General features: G+C 36.8%; 1 protein-coding gene across 4 annotated transcripts; it reads left to right on the top strand.

The window, feature by feature from the left end:
- On the top strand, window positions 1–18,454 carry LOC139969047 (AP-1 complex-associated regulatory protein-like). 4 transcript variants are annotated; one of them, XM_071973781.1, is made up of 8 exons: window positions 1–123; window positions 1,677–1,918; window positions 3,589–3,661; window positions 4,365–4,487; window positions 5,088–5,260; window positions 7,586–7,662; window positions 11,022–11,120; window positions 13,408–18,454. In XM_071973781.1, the coding sequence occupies exons 2-8, from the start codon at window positions 1,878–1,880 to the stop codon at window positions 13,866–13,868; spliced, it is 1,047 nt and encodes a 348-aa protein (XP_071829882.1). In that variant the 5' UTR covers window positions 1–123; window positions 1,677–1,877; the 3' UTR covers window positions 13,869–18,454. The 4 variants fall into 4 exon arrangements, with proteins under 4 accessions (XP_071829882.1, XP_071829885.1, XP_071829884.1 ...); XM_071973783.1 differs by having other exon boundaries at window positions 66–127; XM_071973782.1 differs by having other exon boundaries at window positions 109–239.
- Window positions 18,455–19,193: the final 739 nt, after the last annotated feature.

Genomic DNA, 19,193 nt, shown 5'->3' with positions numbered 1-19,193 from the left:
CATAATTATACTGCAATAGTTCTCTTGTTTTAATGCAATATTCGCGTTCCTTACACGGATACCTTTTTCGTCAGGCGGATATTTGTCAACAGTATAGTGTTCAAGGCTTGGGAATAGGATCATGTAAGTGAGTTTTGCGATTTGGTTATCAGTTTTTCGATTGTTTTTGTTTATCTTAGAGTATCAAAACCAAATTAGTCATGGATTGTAATGTATCACCAAGCAAATAATCGAGACAAGTGAGATTAATTTAAACTATGAATAATTAATTATTTCTTTTACCATTATTAGTGTTTTGTCACCAAGTCTGACGTTACATACAGTTTCACACTCAGTTTCAGAGCAATACGTACGCTTCTTCATACAGCAGATGTTGTAATACATTACTAGTACTGCCTAACTTAGTAGAGCTACTAGTACTACTACTACTAGTACCAGTACTGCTTAGTACACAATGTGTATAGCCTAGGCCTAAGTTATTTAATTGTTACTTCTAAGTTCTAGGCTACTTAACAATTCACAGACAGTAGTACACAGGGCAGCAGTGCATAGACCTACAGTTCGTTTTGCGGAAAGGATCGTGACACAGGAAACCGAAAATAGATTAAAATACACACATTGCACAAATAAAAGGCATTGAAGACTTGTCCCAAACCGTGTGCGGCCATCTGAAAAAGTTAACTTTCTGTTGATTGCAAGGTGACGTTTTTTTTGTGTCGCTACAAAATGCAGACAGTAATGAAACGTGATACCTTGTTATCTTTAGCTGGACCTGAGATGTCCATCGCTGTATCGTTTATACATTGCTCAGTGCTGTGGGTATAGACCACAGCTGTATGTACTGACTGTACACTAGTGTCTAATTACCGACGGTAGCAAGCTGTGGGTGTATTTTCTGGGATCGATGGTGGTGTCTAACACTTCTGTTACACCTCATTCGAAACTAGGTCAGATTACCGGCATTAGACGTTTCTTTTTGCGCGAGTCTTCACACCGTTAAACCAAATTTACCAAAGCATTGACCATCAATTCTGCCAGAGTAATCAGAATTCATTGCCAAAACTGGGGTTTCTAACAAGGGTCCTAATATCTAGTAAGAAGTTAAGAACCCTTATGTTGTTCAGATATAGCATAGGCTTTAATAGTAGAACGGGTAGACTTTGGCTATGCTGAAATTTCAGATCAAAATTTGAAAGCTAATTCATTTAGGCCCAGATCATTATGTAGCCTTGGTCACTTGTTGGGGGTATATGCATATAGCCTAGGCCTAGTTTGAAATTTCTCATGAACAAAGTGTCACTTAAGTTTTATGTTCAGGTATACAGATAGAATCTTGGGGCAAACTAATAATATGATTCAGTATGTTATATGTTATCCTTAGAGGGCTAGAAGAAAACTATTTTGAAGTCTGTCCTTTATGCAAATCCATGAATGCGGTTATCAGCTAAAAGTTGTCCACTTGAATTTCACATGCATTTAGTTAAATGTTAACCAGCCTACAGTAGGTTGCACCATAAAACATACTGCATCGACAATAGTACAAGATTTACCAACACTAAATGTACTGAGAACTACACCTATTGCCCAGGCAGTTGTATGGTGCCACAGTGACAGGTGAACAGAAAAGAAGAAAAGAAATATAGCAATAATTCTGAGTATGTTTCTTTCCTTTACAGAAACAGTCACAAGATGGAATGTGCACATGGAAAGTACAGTATAATCCATACCAGTCACTCAGTTCTGAATGTTTGATGATGAAGTTTCTATTGTGCATATCCCAGCTATAGATACTAAGCAGCATGAACTGAAGATTAAATTATATCTATACACAGTACTATAAATTGCAACCTTAAAAGGTTCTATTATCATCTCAAGATATGGGAAACTGCCTGGCATCCCTGTTTGGGAGACCCAGAAGGTTAGTGTCTGCTAAACCTCATTTAGATTTTTTACTTGAACTGTATGGTGAGCTGAACAGTAGGTGGTATAGTATGATTACATGAACTGTATGGTGTGCTGTACGGTATATGGTATAATATGTTTACTTGAACTGTATGGTGAGCTGTACAGTAGGTGGTATAGTATTTTTACATGAACTGTATGGTGAGCTGTATAGTAGGTGGTATAGTATGTTTACATGAACTGTATGGTGAGCTGTACATTAGGTGGTATAGTATTTTTACATGAACTGTATGGTGAGCTGTTTAGTAGGTGGTGTAGTATGATTACATGAACTGTATGGTGTGCTGTAAGGTATGTGGTATAATTTGTTTACATGAACTGTATGGTTAGCTGTACGGTATGTGGTATAATATGTTTACATGAACTGTATGGTGAGCTGTATAGTAGGTGGTATAGTATGTTTACATGAACTGTATGGTGAGCTGTACATTAGGTGGTATAGTATTTTTACATGAACTGTATGGTGAGCTGTTTAGTAGGTGGTGTAGTATGATTACATGAACTGTATGGTGTGCTGTAAGGTATGTGGTATAATTTGTTTACATGAACTGTATGGTGTGCTATACGGTATGTGGTATAATATGTTTACATGAATTGTATAGTGAGCTGTTTAGTAGGTGGTATATTATGTTTACATGAACTGTATGGTGAGCTGTACAGTAGGTGGTATATTATGTTTACATGAACTGTATAGTGAGCTGTACAGTAGGTGTTTAAGAGATAATTACATGTTGTTAAAACAAAGCTTAAAGATCACATTCATTGAAGCATAAAGGTGTTCGTTTTAGGACAAGAAGTTGTGAGATTTAAGTTGATCAGTTAATACCACTCGGTTTGGTCTTTCAGAGAGTAGGGCACATACAAAGAAAACTGAAAACTCAACTGGCTTGGATCATAGAAAAATTATTTTACAAATAATGTATTACAATGTCTACAACTCAAATTAATGGGCCGAAAGTAATAAAAAAGATTAAATTAACTCACAGTCGTTTCACTTTCAACTAATAAATATATATACTTAATTCAGAGATTTATAAACTATAATGATGCAAGATCATTGGCTACCTGATGTAGCGATTAGCCTTTCATGACATGCTTCAGGTAAGGGGATGTAACAAGGAAGAAGTTCACAAAAGTCGAGGGATCCAATGCTAAGTGTAACTCTTGGACAGTGATATCACAGAAATTTAAACTATGGCCTTCACCAAAGGAGGCTAATTTCAAAGTTTGTCAAATACAATGTAATAAACTTTTTATTCATCAAGGCTGACAGCCCTAGTTGATGATGACCTAGCTGAATGCATGCACAGTTCATTGTAGCAATGTGCAGTAGATTATTATGTTGTTTACGACCTAGCATTTGGGAAAGCGATTAACACTGGGCTGTCGGCCTGCACACATGTTGAATTACAACTTTGTAAAAGTAATATATATACTGTACCCTAAATAGTAGGATACAACCATAGTTTATATGGTTGATGTTAGAGCTTAGCTAAGATCTTACAGTTAGTATGGTATTACAAGGACATAACTTTACCGCATTTTGTTCAAAATATAGTCAATATGATTCTCATATTCTGTTCTGTAATCTCATTATTTTTTAATAAATAATTTCATTCAATCTAGGCCAAGAAGTTACTTCACAGGGAGGTACAAAGACTACAACGTGGCTGTTGAATTTGACAATCTGATTGAAGATGTAAGTAAATCTAAATTAAAAAAGAATAAAACCTAGTCACTACATGATTGCTTGGTATAGTCACATAGTATACCAGGCATTGTCTGTTAACAAATCCAGATGTTTATACTAGAAATAATAACCTCTGAAAGAATCAAGTACCCTGAAGCAATGGTTTAGGAGCAATTCATCACTCAAAATAGCACATTTTTTAGTGAAAAGTACAAAAATCGAATATTTTGACACTTTTAAGTTGACCTAACTCCACAAGACAATATTTTTGTAGCCTAATTTTTTATTTTCCTGTTCTATGGGTTAGACTCTATAGGCATCTGTAATAGAAAGGTAGTAGAATGTGTAATTGCTGAGAAATGAGACCTCAAAAATCAAGAAAATGCCAAAATGTCATGGTGGCGACAAATTGCGAAATTTCAAAGAATTTTAAATCGGCCAATTGTAAAGCAATGCAACTGAAATTTTCAGAATATGCTTATTTTATGGTGGTCCACTCATACAATAAATTTAGGAATTTTTCAAAGATGTCGAACTACAACATACCCCAAAATTTGGTGATTTGATATGGAATGACCCATATGTACTGAAAGTAACTGCTCTCTCTTTGACATATTGAGAACATTTCACAGTATTTTTAATCCTAACTATATGATAGCATTTCTTGTTTTTTTATTTCTATTCCTTTGTTTTTTACGTTTTCTTCTTCTAGGAAAATGATGATGGGAATGAGAGAGAGGTGGTCAGTAAGTCTGAGAAGGAACATCTCATCAATAAACAATTCAGTAAACTTGTTGAGGATCAGAGGAGAGTTGATGCTGAAATAGATGCAGAGGTAAAATGAATGAAAAAATTAATATTAAATTAATTTAAATGAATGTCACCTTGAAGTGGTACTGTCTCGCAAAATTTAAGATACTATTCAAGGGAAATGCCTTGACAATTTCTTGTGTGGTATAGTTTTGCAACTGGAGAGGAATCAGCTCTCATAGGTTCCCCAGATTGTCAAAACATATTAACCTTTGTGTGTTGACTTTGTGAACATAACTCAAAGTAAGTTTTTACTTCTCTGAACAAGCTGTGGTGTTCAGTGTTTCCAGTTTTCACAGTAAGGGGTCATTTATTGATGAACTCTTTCTCCCCCCCACCCCACCTCCATAATCAGGGCTGACATATTCGGGGCGGGACAGCGTTTTCAAATTTGGTGCACTTTGTAGATTTAGAATTGTTCCATACTGGTAAGGAAGGACACTTTGCAACTGTATATCCTCCTACAAACTTGCCATCTCTTAATGTTTTATGCCATGTGTGCATTATCTTATGTTTTTTTTTTTAGCTCAAGCAACCAATTTCATTTTTTCAGAGATGGTAATTTCTCTAAAAATCCCAAGATGAAATGTAATTTTTCAAACATTCTCATCTTACACTTCTGCAGCTTCATCAAGAAGAAGAGAGGACCCGTCTGGAGGAGGAAGCTTACATCGCTGCTAATAGAGAAGCTGCCCGGATAGCCAAGCAAGCCAAACGGTTAGAAGAGCAGAAGAGAAAGAAAACAACATCAAACGGATCAGTCAAGTCATGGGCTGGAGACAATGGAGATTGGAGCATGTAAGTAGAGATGTCAGAAAATGGTGAGAGGAGTGTTATGAGGAGGGATGAAGGGGCAGGGTTACCAAAAACATATCAAAGGAGGTACTATTGAAATAGATTAATGAAGTCATGAGCTGAATGGCAGTGTAAATGGGAGCATGTTAGTACGTCGATCTGTCTTGCAGAAATGTCAGAAGGTGAGAGGAGTATTATGAGGAGGGATCAAGGGGCAGGGTTACAAAAACAAATCAATGGGGGGAAATGGAATAGATTAATGAAATCATGAACTGAATGACTTGGGAAATGAGTAAGTCAACCTTATTGGAGAGATGTCAGAAGATGGGAGGAGTGTTATGAGGAGGGATCAGGGGCAGGGTTACAAAAACATATCAAAGGAGGTACTATTGAAATAGATTAATGAATCATGAACTGAATGACAGTGGGCATGGGAGCATGTAAGTATGTCGACCTTACTGCAGAGATGTCAGAAGGTGTGAGGAGTGTTACAAAAGTAAGGTAGAAGGTGTTTCAAGAAGATTATGACACCGATATTAAAGATATTCGAAGTCATGGGCCAAAGACAATGGAGATCGGAGAATGTACACGATATATCACCCTTGATTGGGCAGAGATATGAGAATGAGGAGGAGTGTTATGAGGAGGGGGAAGTGTTACACAAACATGAAAAGAGCAGGTATCAAAATAGATTTTGATGTCATTGACTGAAGGCAGTGGAAATGCGTGCAACCTTACTGCAGAGATGTGAGAAGGTGAGAGGAGTGTTACAAAAGTGAGGTAGAGGGTGTTTTGAAGAAGATAGTGACACCGATATTAAAGATATTTTGAAGTCATGGGCCAAAGACAATGGAGATTGTAGCTTGTACATGTATCACCCTAGATTGGGCAGAGATACATGAATGTGGAGGAGTGTTATAAGGAGGGGGAAGTGTTACACAAACATGAAAAGAGCAGGTATCAAAATAGATTGTGATGTCATTGACTGAAGGCAGTGGAAATGCATGCAACCTTACTGCAGAGATGTGAGAAGGTGAGAGGAGTGTTACAAAAGTGAGGTAGAGGGTGTTTTGAAGAAGATAGTGACACCGATATTAAAGATATTTTGAAGTCATGGGCCAAAGACAATGGAGATTGTAGCTTGTACATGTATCACCCTAGATTGGGCAGAGATACATGAATGTGGAGGAGTGTTATGAGGAGGGGGAAGTGTTAAACGAACATGACAAAACAGGTATCAAAATAGATTTGTGATGTCATTTACTGAAGACAGTGAAAATGGGTGCATGTAATTGATATCACCCTGACTGCAGAGATATGAGAAGGTGGGAATAGTGTTATGAAGGAGAGGGGGTAACAAGAATATAAAGAAATCAATATTAAAGTAATTTTGTGAAGTCATGGGCTGAAGACAACAGAGCATGGAATGTACGTATATCAACCTTACTGCAGAGATGTTAGATGGTGGGAATAGTGTTATGAAGGAGAGGGGGTAACAAGAATATAAAGAAATCAATATTAAAGTAATTTTTAGAAGTCATGGGCTGAAGACAACAGAGCATGGAATGTACGTATATCAACCTTACTGCAGAGATGATAGATGGTGGGAATAGTGTTATGAAGGAGAGGGGCAATCAATATTAAAGTAATTTTGTGAAGTCATGGGCTGAAGACAACAGAGCATGGAATGTACGTATATCAACCTTACTGCAGAGATGTTAGGTAACAGGGAAGAGACATTTTACAGGATGTTTACATGAGGAGATGGGTCCAGAAGCAATCATTCCTTTGTTCAAAATGGTGTTACTGTGTAAAAGTGTGAACTTGTGCAGATGCCCCAATAAAGCAGATACATTAACAAGACGAAAGTAAATAAGATTCTGATCTGTGGAAAGTCTGTATAACAAAATCAAATAACTGCAGTCTGGAAGCAGAAAGTAATACTACAAAAATTTGATTTGAGCATTTTTCAGGTATTCAATTGGGGGGGGGGGGGGTTCCAGCAGGTGCAATGGAGTTTACCCTAATTTGCAACCCATCATTTGCAACATGCAAGAGTTTATAGATATGTCATAACTGCAAAACAGAAAGTCTCTGTGTTTGAATGTTGAGCAATCGATGATAGAAATAGTTGCAAACATCAAATTTGTGTTTCAACTGTAAAAATTACTGTACAAGTCAGTGGTTATGTTTCACATTGTATGGATTATATGTGATATACAATTCCCAAGTGCAATCAGTGTGGAAATTTTCTCCTCATGATCGGTGTGAAACAGGGCTCAAGTTACGAGTCCAACGGTCAAGAATTATCATACATTTTATCCTCAGGGCTAACGAAGATGAGGAAGATTTTGACAGTTTTCTACAGACAGTAACAGCTCGTTCAGAAAACGTCAGAGCATCAGGTAATTATTTGTTGCACTATCATTGTAGCGGTGACTTAGCTTAGACCAACTATCGTTGTAGCAGTGACTTAGCTTAGACCAACTATCATTGAAGCGGTGACTTAGCTTAGACCAACTATCGTTGTAGCAGTGACTTAGCTTAGACCAACTAGCGTTGCCGCGGTGACTTAGCTTAGACCAACTATCATTGTAGCGGTGACTTAGCTTAGACCAACTATCGTTGTAGCAGTGACTTAGCTTAGACCAACTATCGTTGTAGCAGTGACTTAGCTTAGACCAACTAGCGTTGCAGCGGTGACTTAGCTTAGACCAACTATCGTTGTAGCGGTGACTTAGCTTAGACCAACTATCGTTGAAGCGGTGACTTAGCTTAGACCAACTATCGTTGTAGCGGTGACTTAGCTTAGACCAACTATCGTTGAAGCAGTGACTTAGCTTAGACCAACTATTGTTGTAGCGGTGACTAAGCTTAGACCAACAATTGTTGCAGCGGTGACTTAGATTCCACCAACTATCATTGTAGCGGTGTTTATCTTGGACCATCTATCGTTGTAGCGGTGTCTAAGCTTAGACCAACTATCGTTGTAGCGGTGCCATAGCTTGGATCAACTATCGTAGCGGTAACTTAGCTTGTATCAACTATCGTTGCAGCGGTGACTTAGCTTAGACCAACTATCGTTGTAGCGGTGACTTAGCTTAGACCAACTAGCGTTGCCGCGGTGACTTAGCTTAGACCAACTATCGTTGTAGTGGTGTTTAGCTTGGACCAACTATCGTTGTAGCGGTGACTTAGCTTAGACCAACTATCGTTGTAGCCATGACTTAGCTTAGACCATCTATCGTTGTAGCTGTGACTTAGCTTAGACCAACAATCGTTGTAACAGTGACTTAGCTTAGACCAACTATCGTTGTATCGGTGACTTAGCTTGGATCAACTATCGTTGTATCGGTGACTTAGCTTGGATCAACTATCGTTGTAGCGGTGACTTAGCTTGGATCAACTATCGTTGTAGCCATGACTTAGCTTAGACCATCTATCGTTGTAGCTGTGACTTAGCTTAGACCAACTATCGTTGTAGCGGTGACATAGCTTAGACCAACTCTCGTTGTAGCAGTGACTAAGCTTAGATCAACTATCGTTGTAGTGGTGTTTAGCTTGGACCAACTCTCGTTGTAGCGGTGACTTAGCTTAGACCAACTATCGTTGTAGCCATGACTTAGCTTAGACCATCTATCGTTGTAGCTGTGACTTAGCTTAGACCAACAATCGTTGTAACAGTGACTTAGCTTAGACCAACTATCGTTGTATCGGTGACTTAGCTTGGATCAACTATCATTGTATCGGTGACTTAGCTTGGATCAACTATCGTTGTAGAGGTGACTTAGCTTAGACCAACTAACAAATTCCTGCCTTGGAAATACAGATCTTGTCCAGGTCTTAAGAATAAATACTCTCACCTTAATTTTCCCTCAAGTATTGTATGTATTCATTAATAGAACATAGTTGATACGATTTTTACAAACATTTACGTCCATAAAAGTGTCACATCCAAATTTCCTTGTCTGTTAATTAACTTGTGTGATCAGAAAGAACTGTGAATTTAAAATGGTTTTTTATCTACCTTTAAGTTCTGCTTAATAAGAAAAAAAGGTGTTTCACAGTTTACATCACAAAGTCCAGTTTTCTTGTACTAAGAAAATTTCAAGTTTGTACGAGGACATTAAATGTAATGGAAATGCTCCCTCACATTGTGCGCCCTGTACTTCGTGGTTAAGTCCTGAAGTAAATACACAAGAGGGAAACAACACATTATGAAACTGGCTGGAATGAAGACATTTACCTAATTCATAAAAATATATATAAAGAATAAATAAAAAGATAAAAAAAAAATTGTTAATGTCTACACTGTCGTGCTGGAAATTCTCCTCAGTCCCTGCAATTACACTGCTTGCAGATATCTTTGCTTTACAGTTTCGTACTTGACATCGTACCTTGCATGACTTATGCATTGGTAATGGGTATCTTTTGCTTCTTCTTCTTCTCCTCAAATCTATTTCTTTACATCATGATCTTACTCTCACTGTTACAGAGGATGAAGATGTGAGTAACACTTTTGAGTGTTGAGTTTGCATGAACATTGTAGCAGGAATCCAGGCTTTGATTCGGCTGTCAGAATCGGCTGTCAGAATCGTAATAAGAACCTAGTACAACAATGACATTATAGAATAGGAATATGTTCTGTAATATTCCAATCACAGAAAATTCTTGCAAAGATCGATTTGAAGAAATCTTTCGACCAATGTTCCGGCAAGATATTTGTCATGTGTTAAATTATTTTGCATATATCTGAAGTGTGACAAAAAAAATTGACAAAAGGGTTCAATTTTTCTACTTTTTCTGAAGTAATATGAATCACACCGATGGAACTTGTCACTAAACATTAGAGTAAATGAGTCATTCAGAAAACTGCCATGTCATTGTTTGAATCACACTCTGAATCCTGGGTTTGGTGATTTTTATCTGCATGGTAGCTTGCTGGATAGTCACAACTTAGTTCATATCTTACAGTGATGTGACACATATTGGTTACATGTGCAGTAACATTCTCTGGTGTGTCACTTCAATCGACTTATAAATGGTCGGTTAGTACAGTATTCCTGTATATATTCCTGTCATTATTGACTTGCATTGTATTCATTTTATCGTGATGTGAGCCAATCCTCTCTACGTTCATGTCGATGTTCCTGTTTTGATGTTGGTGAATGTTGACGCTAGTTGTTGTGACAGTGCATAATGTGAGCACATGTATGGTGAATGTTCCTAACCTTACAGATGTTTCACCTTCATCTAATCACTGACCCTTTCCTCTTTCATTGCAAGTGATTGGTGTCATTTATTCTTCCTCGATTCCTGCCATCCAAGCACTTTCATTAACCAATCTTCCTACTCACCTCTTGTTGGGTAATTACTCATCATACAAGAGAAAGCTATAAATCACATAAAAAACACATTTATCTTAGTTTCAGTCTCTCAACCGCTGCTTGCATCCTACCACTTTCTTCCACCACTAACCCCCCATCCCCCCCTGCACCCCACCCTTCCTATTCCCTCAATAGTACCCCACATGCACCTGCCATCACAAAATGGACACAATTGCTGTCAGCAGAAATCATAGTCTGATATTAATACTTTGCAAGTTCTATTACTCTGAGCAAGAGAGGAAGAATACCGAAGCAGTCAGGCTTCATCTATCATCCGGAGTTCTGCTTGACATCAGCTTTGCAGTGTGCTGTTGTTAACTGCATGGTTTTATTATTGTTGTACCTTTGTTTTGTTTGCTTTCTTTTGTTTAAATCAGTCGCCAGTTTGAGCCAGACTAACCAGCACCCTACTCAAATCCTTTCACCTGAACCCATCCCTGTGACAACCAGTGAATTCAGTTGGGACGAAGATGCAGGTAGGTTCCCACACTCACCCCCCTCTAGTCCATGTGCTCCCAGCTTTAATTTCTGTCATCTCACCACCAAAATCCACTAATTCCAAATGTTTAATTGTGCACTGTAGAAGCATCAGGTTTCAGTTCATAATTTGTGTTCTTTTGGTTACTGCACCCTTGCAGCAGGGACTGCAGTTATTTTTTATGTGAGTGTACATGTTATGTGGAGTGTTGTGTAACCCATTGAGTTCAAAGTTGTTACAAGTATAAAAGATGAACTCATCAGTTAAGTATGATGGAACGGATGAGGTGGAACAAGAGAGAGTAAGAATTTGTAGGATTAAAGAATGACTTTAGGTGCAATTAATTGGATGTGTTGTAGAAAGTCAAAAGCCACTGCCCTCATTCCATGTTGCATTTCTATATTAAATACTTTTTTGTTTTGAGAAATGACCCTTTATCCATCTGAGGCTCATCAAATTAAAGTGACAAGACCACTAAGTCTAATACTTAGACCATTTGGTCAGTTCCTCAGAGGCAACACAAAACTCAATGAGAAGAGATAAGACTTTTAGGGCCCTTATTGTAACATGTTTACAATGTGTTACAAATCTGTTGAGGACGGATGGTGTCAAATGAGAGAGTGGTGGCCAATTGGCTAAGGCGTCGGACTCGTGATCCAAGGATTGCTGGTGTCGATTCATGCCTAGTTCATTACGTTGTGTCCATGGGCAAGATGCTTTATCTCACTTGCCTATCTCCACCCAGGGGTTAAATGGGTACCTGTGAGGTAACTTGTCATTGGGTGCAGTATAAAGCTTCTGCCGACTGGAGGGATTGTCTCTGGGACAGGTTATCATTGACCAGGGATAATATAACGTCTGTAAAGCGCTTTGAGACCTTCTGTATCGCTGGTGTGAAGCACTATATAAAAATATATAAAAAAAATAAAATAAAAAATGCCATTTAATGGTACTCTGTTGTTGATATGAAATTAAAAAAAAAAACATGGTTTGATAGAGTTATCCATATTGATAAAACAATATAGTAACGTTTACAGTAGGCCTGTACAGAGGAGCAGACATCATCATCATCAATTTAGTCTTAAAGGAGCAGTCCAGAGATTTATTATATGATAAAGGTGAATGTCTTGAAAACTTGAATAGCTATAGAAACCTTACCAGCACTCAAATTTCTCTCTCTTCTTTTGGTTTTGTTTGACTATGGCATATCAAGACTAAAATTCAGACTAAAGTCATCGTTCTATTGGTTGTGGCCTGTAGTGTTGGACATACAGTATCAGTGACTTGCAGAATTGTAGATATATTGGAATAGAGAGTAAAACTGAAACAAGGATTGTCAAAACTAATTGCATATAGAACGAACTTTTTTTAGCAGCTGTAGTTTACGCTGTATGCATTATGGCTGTATGCTGTATGTATACAGCATAATGCTGTATGCATTTATGCATATGCATTTATGCTGTATGCATTAATGCTGTATGCATTTTTGGCTACATCCTCTGATAGGTAAAAATGCTAGGACAAATTGTACATCCTGTATATGTAGTTAACACAGAAGTAAAACTGTTAATCTTCAAAGCAAGATACTTAGCCAATATACTATTTAGTATTTGCCTACTACATTCTCATTGCAGTTTAAAGTATGCCTAGTCAGGTAATATTATACTACTGCAATTTTGTGTAGCAGTATCGAATCTCGTGTAAAATTTTATTATCTGGTAAAAATACAATGGTTCTTGTGTAAAATAGTGCAATACATCTTTGCACTCGTATAACAATTTGACCATCGTTGCATAGCATTTTGCAATGAGATACTGGATAAACTATTCCCTGCGAGTTTGCATTTACCAGAATTGTGGCAGCTAAAGGTTGTAATTATTGATTGGTAAGTTAATTGCCAGCTAAGTGCACCTTCTCTGGCAAATACAAAATATTTTCATTTTTCATGCAGAATTTTGCACTAGGCACGTGAGGCAAACTGGTGGGAAAGTGAACAGTTAGATGAAATATTTATGTAATAAGTCCCAGTATCTTGAATATAAACGAAGGTTCCTAACCCATTTTTAATCAGTTGTCTCTAAATGAGACTTTTTCCAGGGATTTATTGTACATGTACTGTAGGTGTGTTACTCAGCAAACTGTTTGTCTTGTTTAAATCTGCTTTTTAAGTGAAACCACTGAATTTACATTCAATAAAGTGGCTCGTGATATATAGTGAGATGTTGAAGTCAATAAGTTTAGCAACTTCATGTTACTGATTCCTGTTTCTCTTGATTTGATTTCAGGACTGAGGGGGTCCCCAGGGAACATTCCAAGCCAAACTCATTCCTCAAGAAAGCAAGATCCATTCCAAGACAGTACTCCTTCAGATTTATTTTCATCTCAGAAAACAGACTCAGAGTGGGAAGCGGAGTTTGTTAGCGCGGAGAAAGAGTTAGTAACGACAGTAGCTAAGGATGGAAGTGGCGATGCGCCATCCGCTTCCAGTCCGAATGGCATCTTGAAGGATGAGGATGCCACACCCCTCGCGAAAAGACCAGATACAAACTCATTTTCAATTACAGACGAGGAGGACGATCTGATTTTAGACATTGAACCCGAAAATTCGGAAGACCTTGATTCTGCCGTCCAGAATGACACAGACGTTTTCGATCAAGTCGATCCAAAGAATGCCTCAACGATAGAGGCTCGAGCTTTCGACATAGATATCGATAAATTCTTGGAGGAACTCGATGCAGAATTGTAAACGTTATTTTGGTTTATGCATATCCAGCTGTAGAAAGCAGACGAAATACCTCATTACTGAGAGAGGTACGATTGAAAGAAAGACTGACGAGCAATGAAAGTATGGTAATGTACTTGAAATTTATCACGTCGGTCAGTCGAAATGGTGAACTTGAAGCCACTCATATAATGAGGACTACTGTAGATAAGACTCGGTGAGTAAACAGAAACGTCTGGCACTCCGACATAAACTTGAATATTACCAGAATAAAAAGAAGAGTTCGGGCTTCTAATGTTACTTTATTTTACAACTTAATAATCAGATTATGATGTAATGTAGAGAATATTAAGAGATGTTATTTTTTTGCTCCATTGACATGGTTATATTATAACACCTATTGCATCGTCATCACCATTGAGTAGATGTACAATAATACACATCTCAATAACTACTTTAACAACTACAATTTACTACAGTATCTTTGCAAGTTTTAGCAGATCGTAGTGGCCAACTTACGGAGGAAATGCATTGCTGTATTAGCCATTTTTATCGATATATTACTGCGTAACCGTTGCAAAATGTCAAATGTCCCCAGAATGACTTGGTTTTCAAACCTTTTGGTCACAATCATTTTGAGGACACACAACCATGGGTAATTTTTGGATACTGTGTGCACAAAATACAATACAACAAACACTAAAGTTATTCTTCTGCTGGTTCTTCATATCAGGTTTCATTTTGGATTAAGTTAGGAATTTGTAGTTCATAACTTCATAAGATATTTAGGACTTAGGTTTAAGACTCAATTATCCCTTGTTGAAATGGCTCTGTACTTTCTGAACTATTTTTAAAACATATTAAAGACGTAAGCTATTTTAATTGGTTTGGAAAGCCAACTTATTTTCCATATAAAGATAACTAAATACTCAAAGAGACCTTGCCACACCACCTTGCTTGCGTGGTGAACACTTCATTCTATGTCTGTTTTATAGCTTCCATTAAAATAATGAAGAATTGGCATCCCCCCCTACCTTCCAGGGACATCTGTGTAAATATTGTACAAAGAAAATGCCAACCAAACAAATTGTTGTATACAAAAGCTGCTTCTCTTGATAAAATTGCTGAAATTTACTCAAAATTGTCAAAAATGTGAAATTAACAATTCCATCGAGATATACTACAGTTAGAAGTGTTGTCTGTTCATTGCTAACCTAATGGTGGGTTCGTCTTGAGGAAGTAAGTTTGGCATTGACAAAATGTCTGCCTTGCAAACTAGAAGTGTGTATCGTCATTCATCAGTTTCTACAATTGTATGTCTTTAAGTTGGAACAATACAATTATAACCTGTTGAGGGTGGCAAATAATAATGAACAAATGTGGTTAGGGAACAAATGTGGTTAGGGAACAAATGTGGTTAGGGTAACATTTAGTGAAAGGGGTCAAGTACCATCGAGTACCATCAAAGACCATCCGTCCTTCATTTGTGCTGACCTATATGTTTATCTGTCGGTTAAAAACTGATACTGATACTGATAACAGTAAAGATTTAGGGAAGGATTCACGCAGATCAGAGCAAAGCTGTTCTAGCATAATATTTTTAAACAAAGCCTTTCATAGTGTCTAATTCATTAAAAAAAAGTGCAATTGAGAGTTTGTTTTGCGATTTCGCTTCATTTTGACATCATTTTTCTTCTTTTCTTTTCTTTTGATTCTAAATATATTTTCTGGCTTTAAGTTCTATTTTCCAGTAATACTGGGCAGTTCTCTTTACTATTTTTGGTAGCCATTATTATTATTACATTTTAATTGCTTTACTTACACTGTCATAATTAACTGTGTTCTTGAGGTAACCCAAAATGTTGAATATTCATGAAAGTGTAGTGTCTTCAGTCAAATATTTTGATTTAAGTTATCATTAAGTTTAACCACATACTGGTGATTGTATACATTCTTCTTGTTTCATGTCAGTGGGCAGAGGTATGTATGTTTATGCTTTGTACAGATTTTTCATATTTTTTCAGCCATCAGACACACACCCTAAAGCATTGGAATAAGTGACAAGATGAACACAGTGTGATATGACCAACAAATCCAAAATATTTAATGATATAGTTTATGAGACCTTGCAGTCTATTAATATGAATAATAACCTGGGATAATTGCTTAATTTACATAATGCTTAATTTATAATACTACTACTTAAAATAATTAAATTTGTGTAGCACAAATATCCAGAAACTGTACAATGCGCTTCACAAACTAGGTATGAATGAAAAGGATGAGATTGTCCCCTCTGCTTAAAATTGTATTAAACAACTGATTGCAGCATTTGTAGTGTGACCTCACTTCCTCACTTTCCTTCAACTGTATCTGCATAGAAGGTTTATAGCATTACATTATTGGAAAAGAGCAAAGAATTTTTGTTTTCAAACGAGATCATGCTAGGTTACAGGGCTTGTGACTCTGCAGTCACTTGTTGGAACCCATTTCCAGCCAAAAAAAAATAGTTTTCCATTGTGCATTGAATTATAAATGTTGGTGTTACATGAATGTTGGTGTAGATGTGTGGAAAGTCAAAATAAAAAACAACACTTAATAATGTACGGTAGACTTACCAAAATTTCATGGCAGGTGAAACCTTGTCACACCCACTCTGCTTGTAAGGATTAGGTCCGAGTTATTTGCTGTTATCCACTGAATCGTAAACCTATCACTTTCTGAGTTTATAGTCTTTGCATATTAAGGAATTACTGTAACAGAATCTTCAACTAATTAACAATAAGTGAACCTGGTTGGAAGTGGCTTGACATTGTGAAATGCAACTAATTTCTTTCACAGATTTTATGGTGTACATGCAATTTTGTCTGCCATTGCTGTTAAAGGGTGTGAAGACTCGCGCAAAAAGAAACGTCTAATGCCGGTAATTTGACCTAGTTTCGAATGAGGTGTTACAGAAGTGTTAAACACCACCATCGATCCCAGAAAATACACACACAGCTTGCTACCGTCAGTAATTAGACACTAGTGTACAGTCAGTACATACAGCTGCGGTCAATACCCACAGCACAGTATACGAGCGATACAGCGATGGACATCTCAGGTCCAGCTAAAGATAACAATTAAGGTATCACGTTTCATTACTGTCTGCATTTTGTAACGACATAAACAAAACGTCACTTGCAAGCAACAGAAGTTAACTTTTTCAGATGGCCGTACGCGGTTTGGGGCGAGTCTTCAATGCCTTTAACACGAAGTAGCCTGGTAATATCATATGGGACATATGATAAGACCTTTAGACCACCAACATGATGTAGAAATCCAAGCTCTTATGGGGAAGAATAACGTACTGTATGTTGCTAATATTAAATGCTTTTCTGTGTTTTTTTAAACCTACCTTGATAATGCAAACTGTAACTAGAAAAAGAAATAGTACTAGATATGTTTATCACACACAGCCATAGAGAACATATTTGTAGTTACATAAGTAGGATTCTTGAAGGGTTTAACATATGCCTGGATTTTACAAGAAATGGAACTTGTTTTTTTGTAATCTCATTTGAATATCTAAATTAACAAAACTTCTAGCAGGATTTCCAGAAGCCATTTTTTAGTTGTAATTAAATACAGCGGAAAACTATTCTGTACAGGGATTTGGCCATTTAGCTTCTCCAATTTAATCGCTCAAATCAGGATTGTTCATCCATGCTCATGCTGATCATACTAGTAATATTGGGTTTTTCGTCGAATTGATACCATTTTGTTTCCTGTAGGTAGCCTTAAAAATCACTTGTATACCACATAACAGTGTGGAGGACCCTTTACCTCTGTTTTAGGGCTTATCCTTCGTTCTCCTGATTGGTGACCCTACTTGAAATCAAGGCAAACCGTACCAATGAAGACATATTTGTTGGTAACTATCACTTTCATGTTAAGTGTTATGCTATGCTGCTACTGGTTTGGTGTGTATTGTCACAGAAACTATGTTAAAGTTTTGTATTTGGATGATGTCCACATGTGATAACACAAATGCTTGGTGCAATTCGTTAATAATGGCACTGATGAAGAGTTGGAAGATGAACTCAGTCAAATTTGACCTTTTTAATGTAATGACCTTAAATCAGTAGTAAGGACAGTCATGTCATCTTTGAATGTTAACAAGTGTAATGTATTACTTATTATCACCTATTAACTATGTACTTCAAAGTTACATCATATGCCACAGGGTACCAACAAAATTAGAACATGTGACTAGCCAAGTCAACTTCTTGAATTTTAGTACATCCAGTTAGACATTTTTTTTCTTAAATTAATTAATATTAAGGTGGAGTCTTCCTGTTAATTACTTCTAACTGAATTGTATTTTTTTTTGTAAAAAGTTAAATACCACTGAAGGGAGCTGATTTAGTTAAGGATTTTAAATTAACTGCTAAGTAATAGTAAACGATAACACAATGCATAGACTATTTGTGTGTATTTTGTTGGATATGTCAGCTGGTATGATTATATATTGATATTTGACCATTGTGCCATCTTTAAACATTGATTGTGCTGATCACTTAATGGATAACTAATGGGTAACTATTGAAATAAAAGAATCATACATTGAAGTTGATTGTTTTGTTTATTAATTTGTGTATGTTAGCTGTTATATGGGGAGCCGTAGTGGACAAAATTAATTCATGATAATAGTAGTTAAAGTGCAGTGTAGTATTGAGCAGCATTGTATTGAGTCATGGAACACTCATGGAAAGTGGTCAGATGCAGGTATAGGCATTTGTGTACAGTATTCTTGATACACAAATGTGAAAAGGATAAATTTACACCATCCCTAAAAACATGTAGAGAAGTTATAGTGCTGTAGAACTTGATCATGGATTACCATGGGACTGGTTATCTGCCACTCAAGAAAAACTTTCTCTTCTGCTGAAATTTCTATCCCAGCAAGCACTTCCAAGAATTGTGACACACAAGGACAATATGGGTATTTTTTTATATAACAAAGAAGAACTGAAAACAGAAAAGAAGAGTCAGTTTTACTGTTTACCGTGTTATTCCACAGTAATGATTTCCAAGCAGTTTAATATTCAATTTTACATTTTCCATATGTACAAAAATAATGTATGCATAATAAGTTTGTCATTCCCTATCTCAAGAATATAGGCCGCCTCATTTCTAGTATATACATTACCCAAAAAGGCACACTGCATGAAGCAGACAATTTGTGTAGAGAGAGAGCTGTTATAACACTTGCAATTCATATATCAAAATTGATTATATCTTTCTTTATATGGTTATTGGTTTCTACCAAAGTTTACAATGTGTGCTGTTTAGATTATGTTGATTAAG

The sequence above is a fragment of the Apostichopus japonicus genome, chromosome 6, assembly GCF_037975245.1.
Source record: "Apostichopus japonicus isolate 1M-3 chromosome 6, ASM3797524v1, whole genome shotgun sequence".
In the NCBI taxonomy this organism is placed as follows: domain Eukaryota; kingdom Metazoa; phylum Echinodermata; class Holothuroidea; order Aspidochirotida; family Stichopodidae; genus Apostichopus; species Apostichopus japonicus.
The sequence above is the reverse complement of the archived record's forward strand: the minus strand, read 5'-3'. Positions and strand labels throughout refer to the sequence as shown.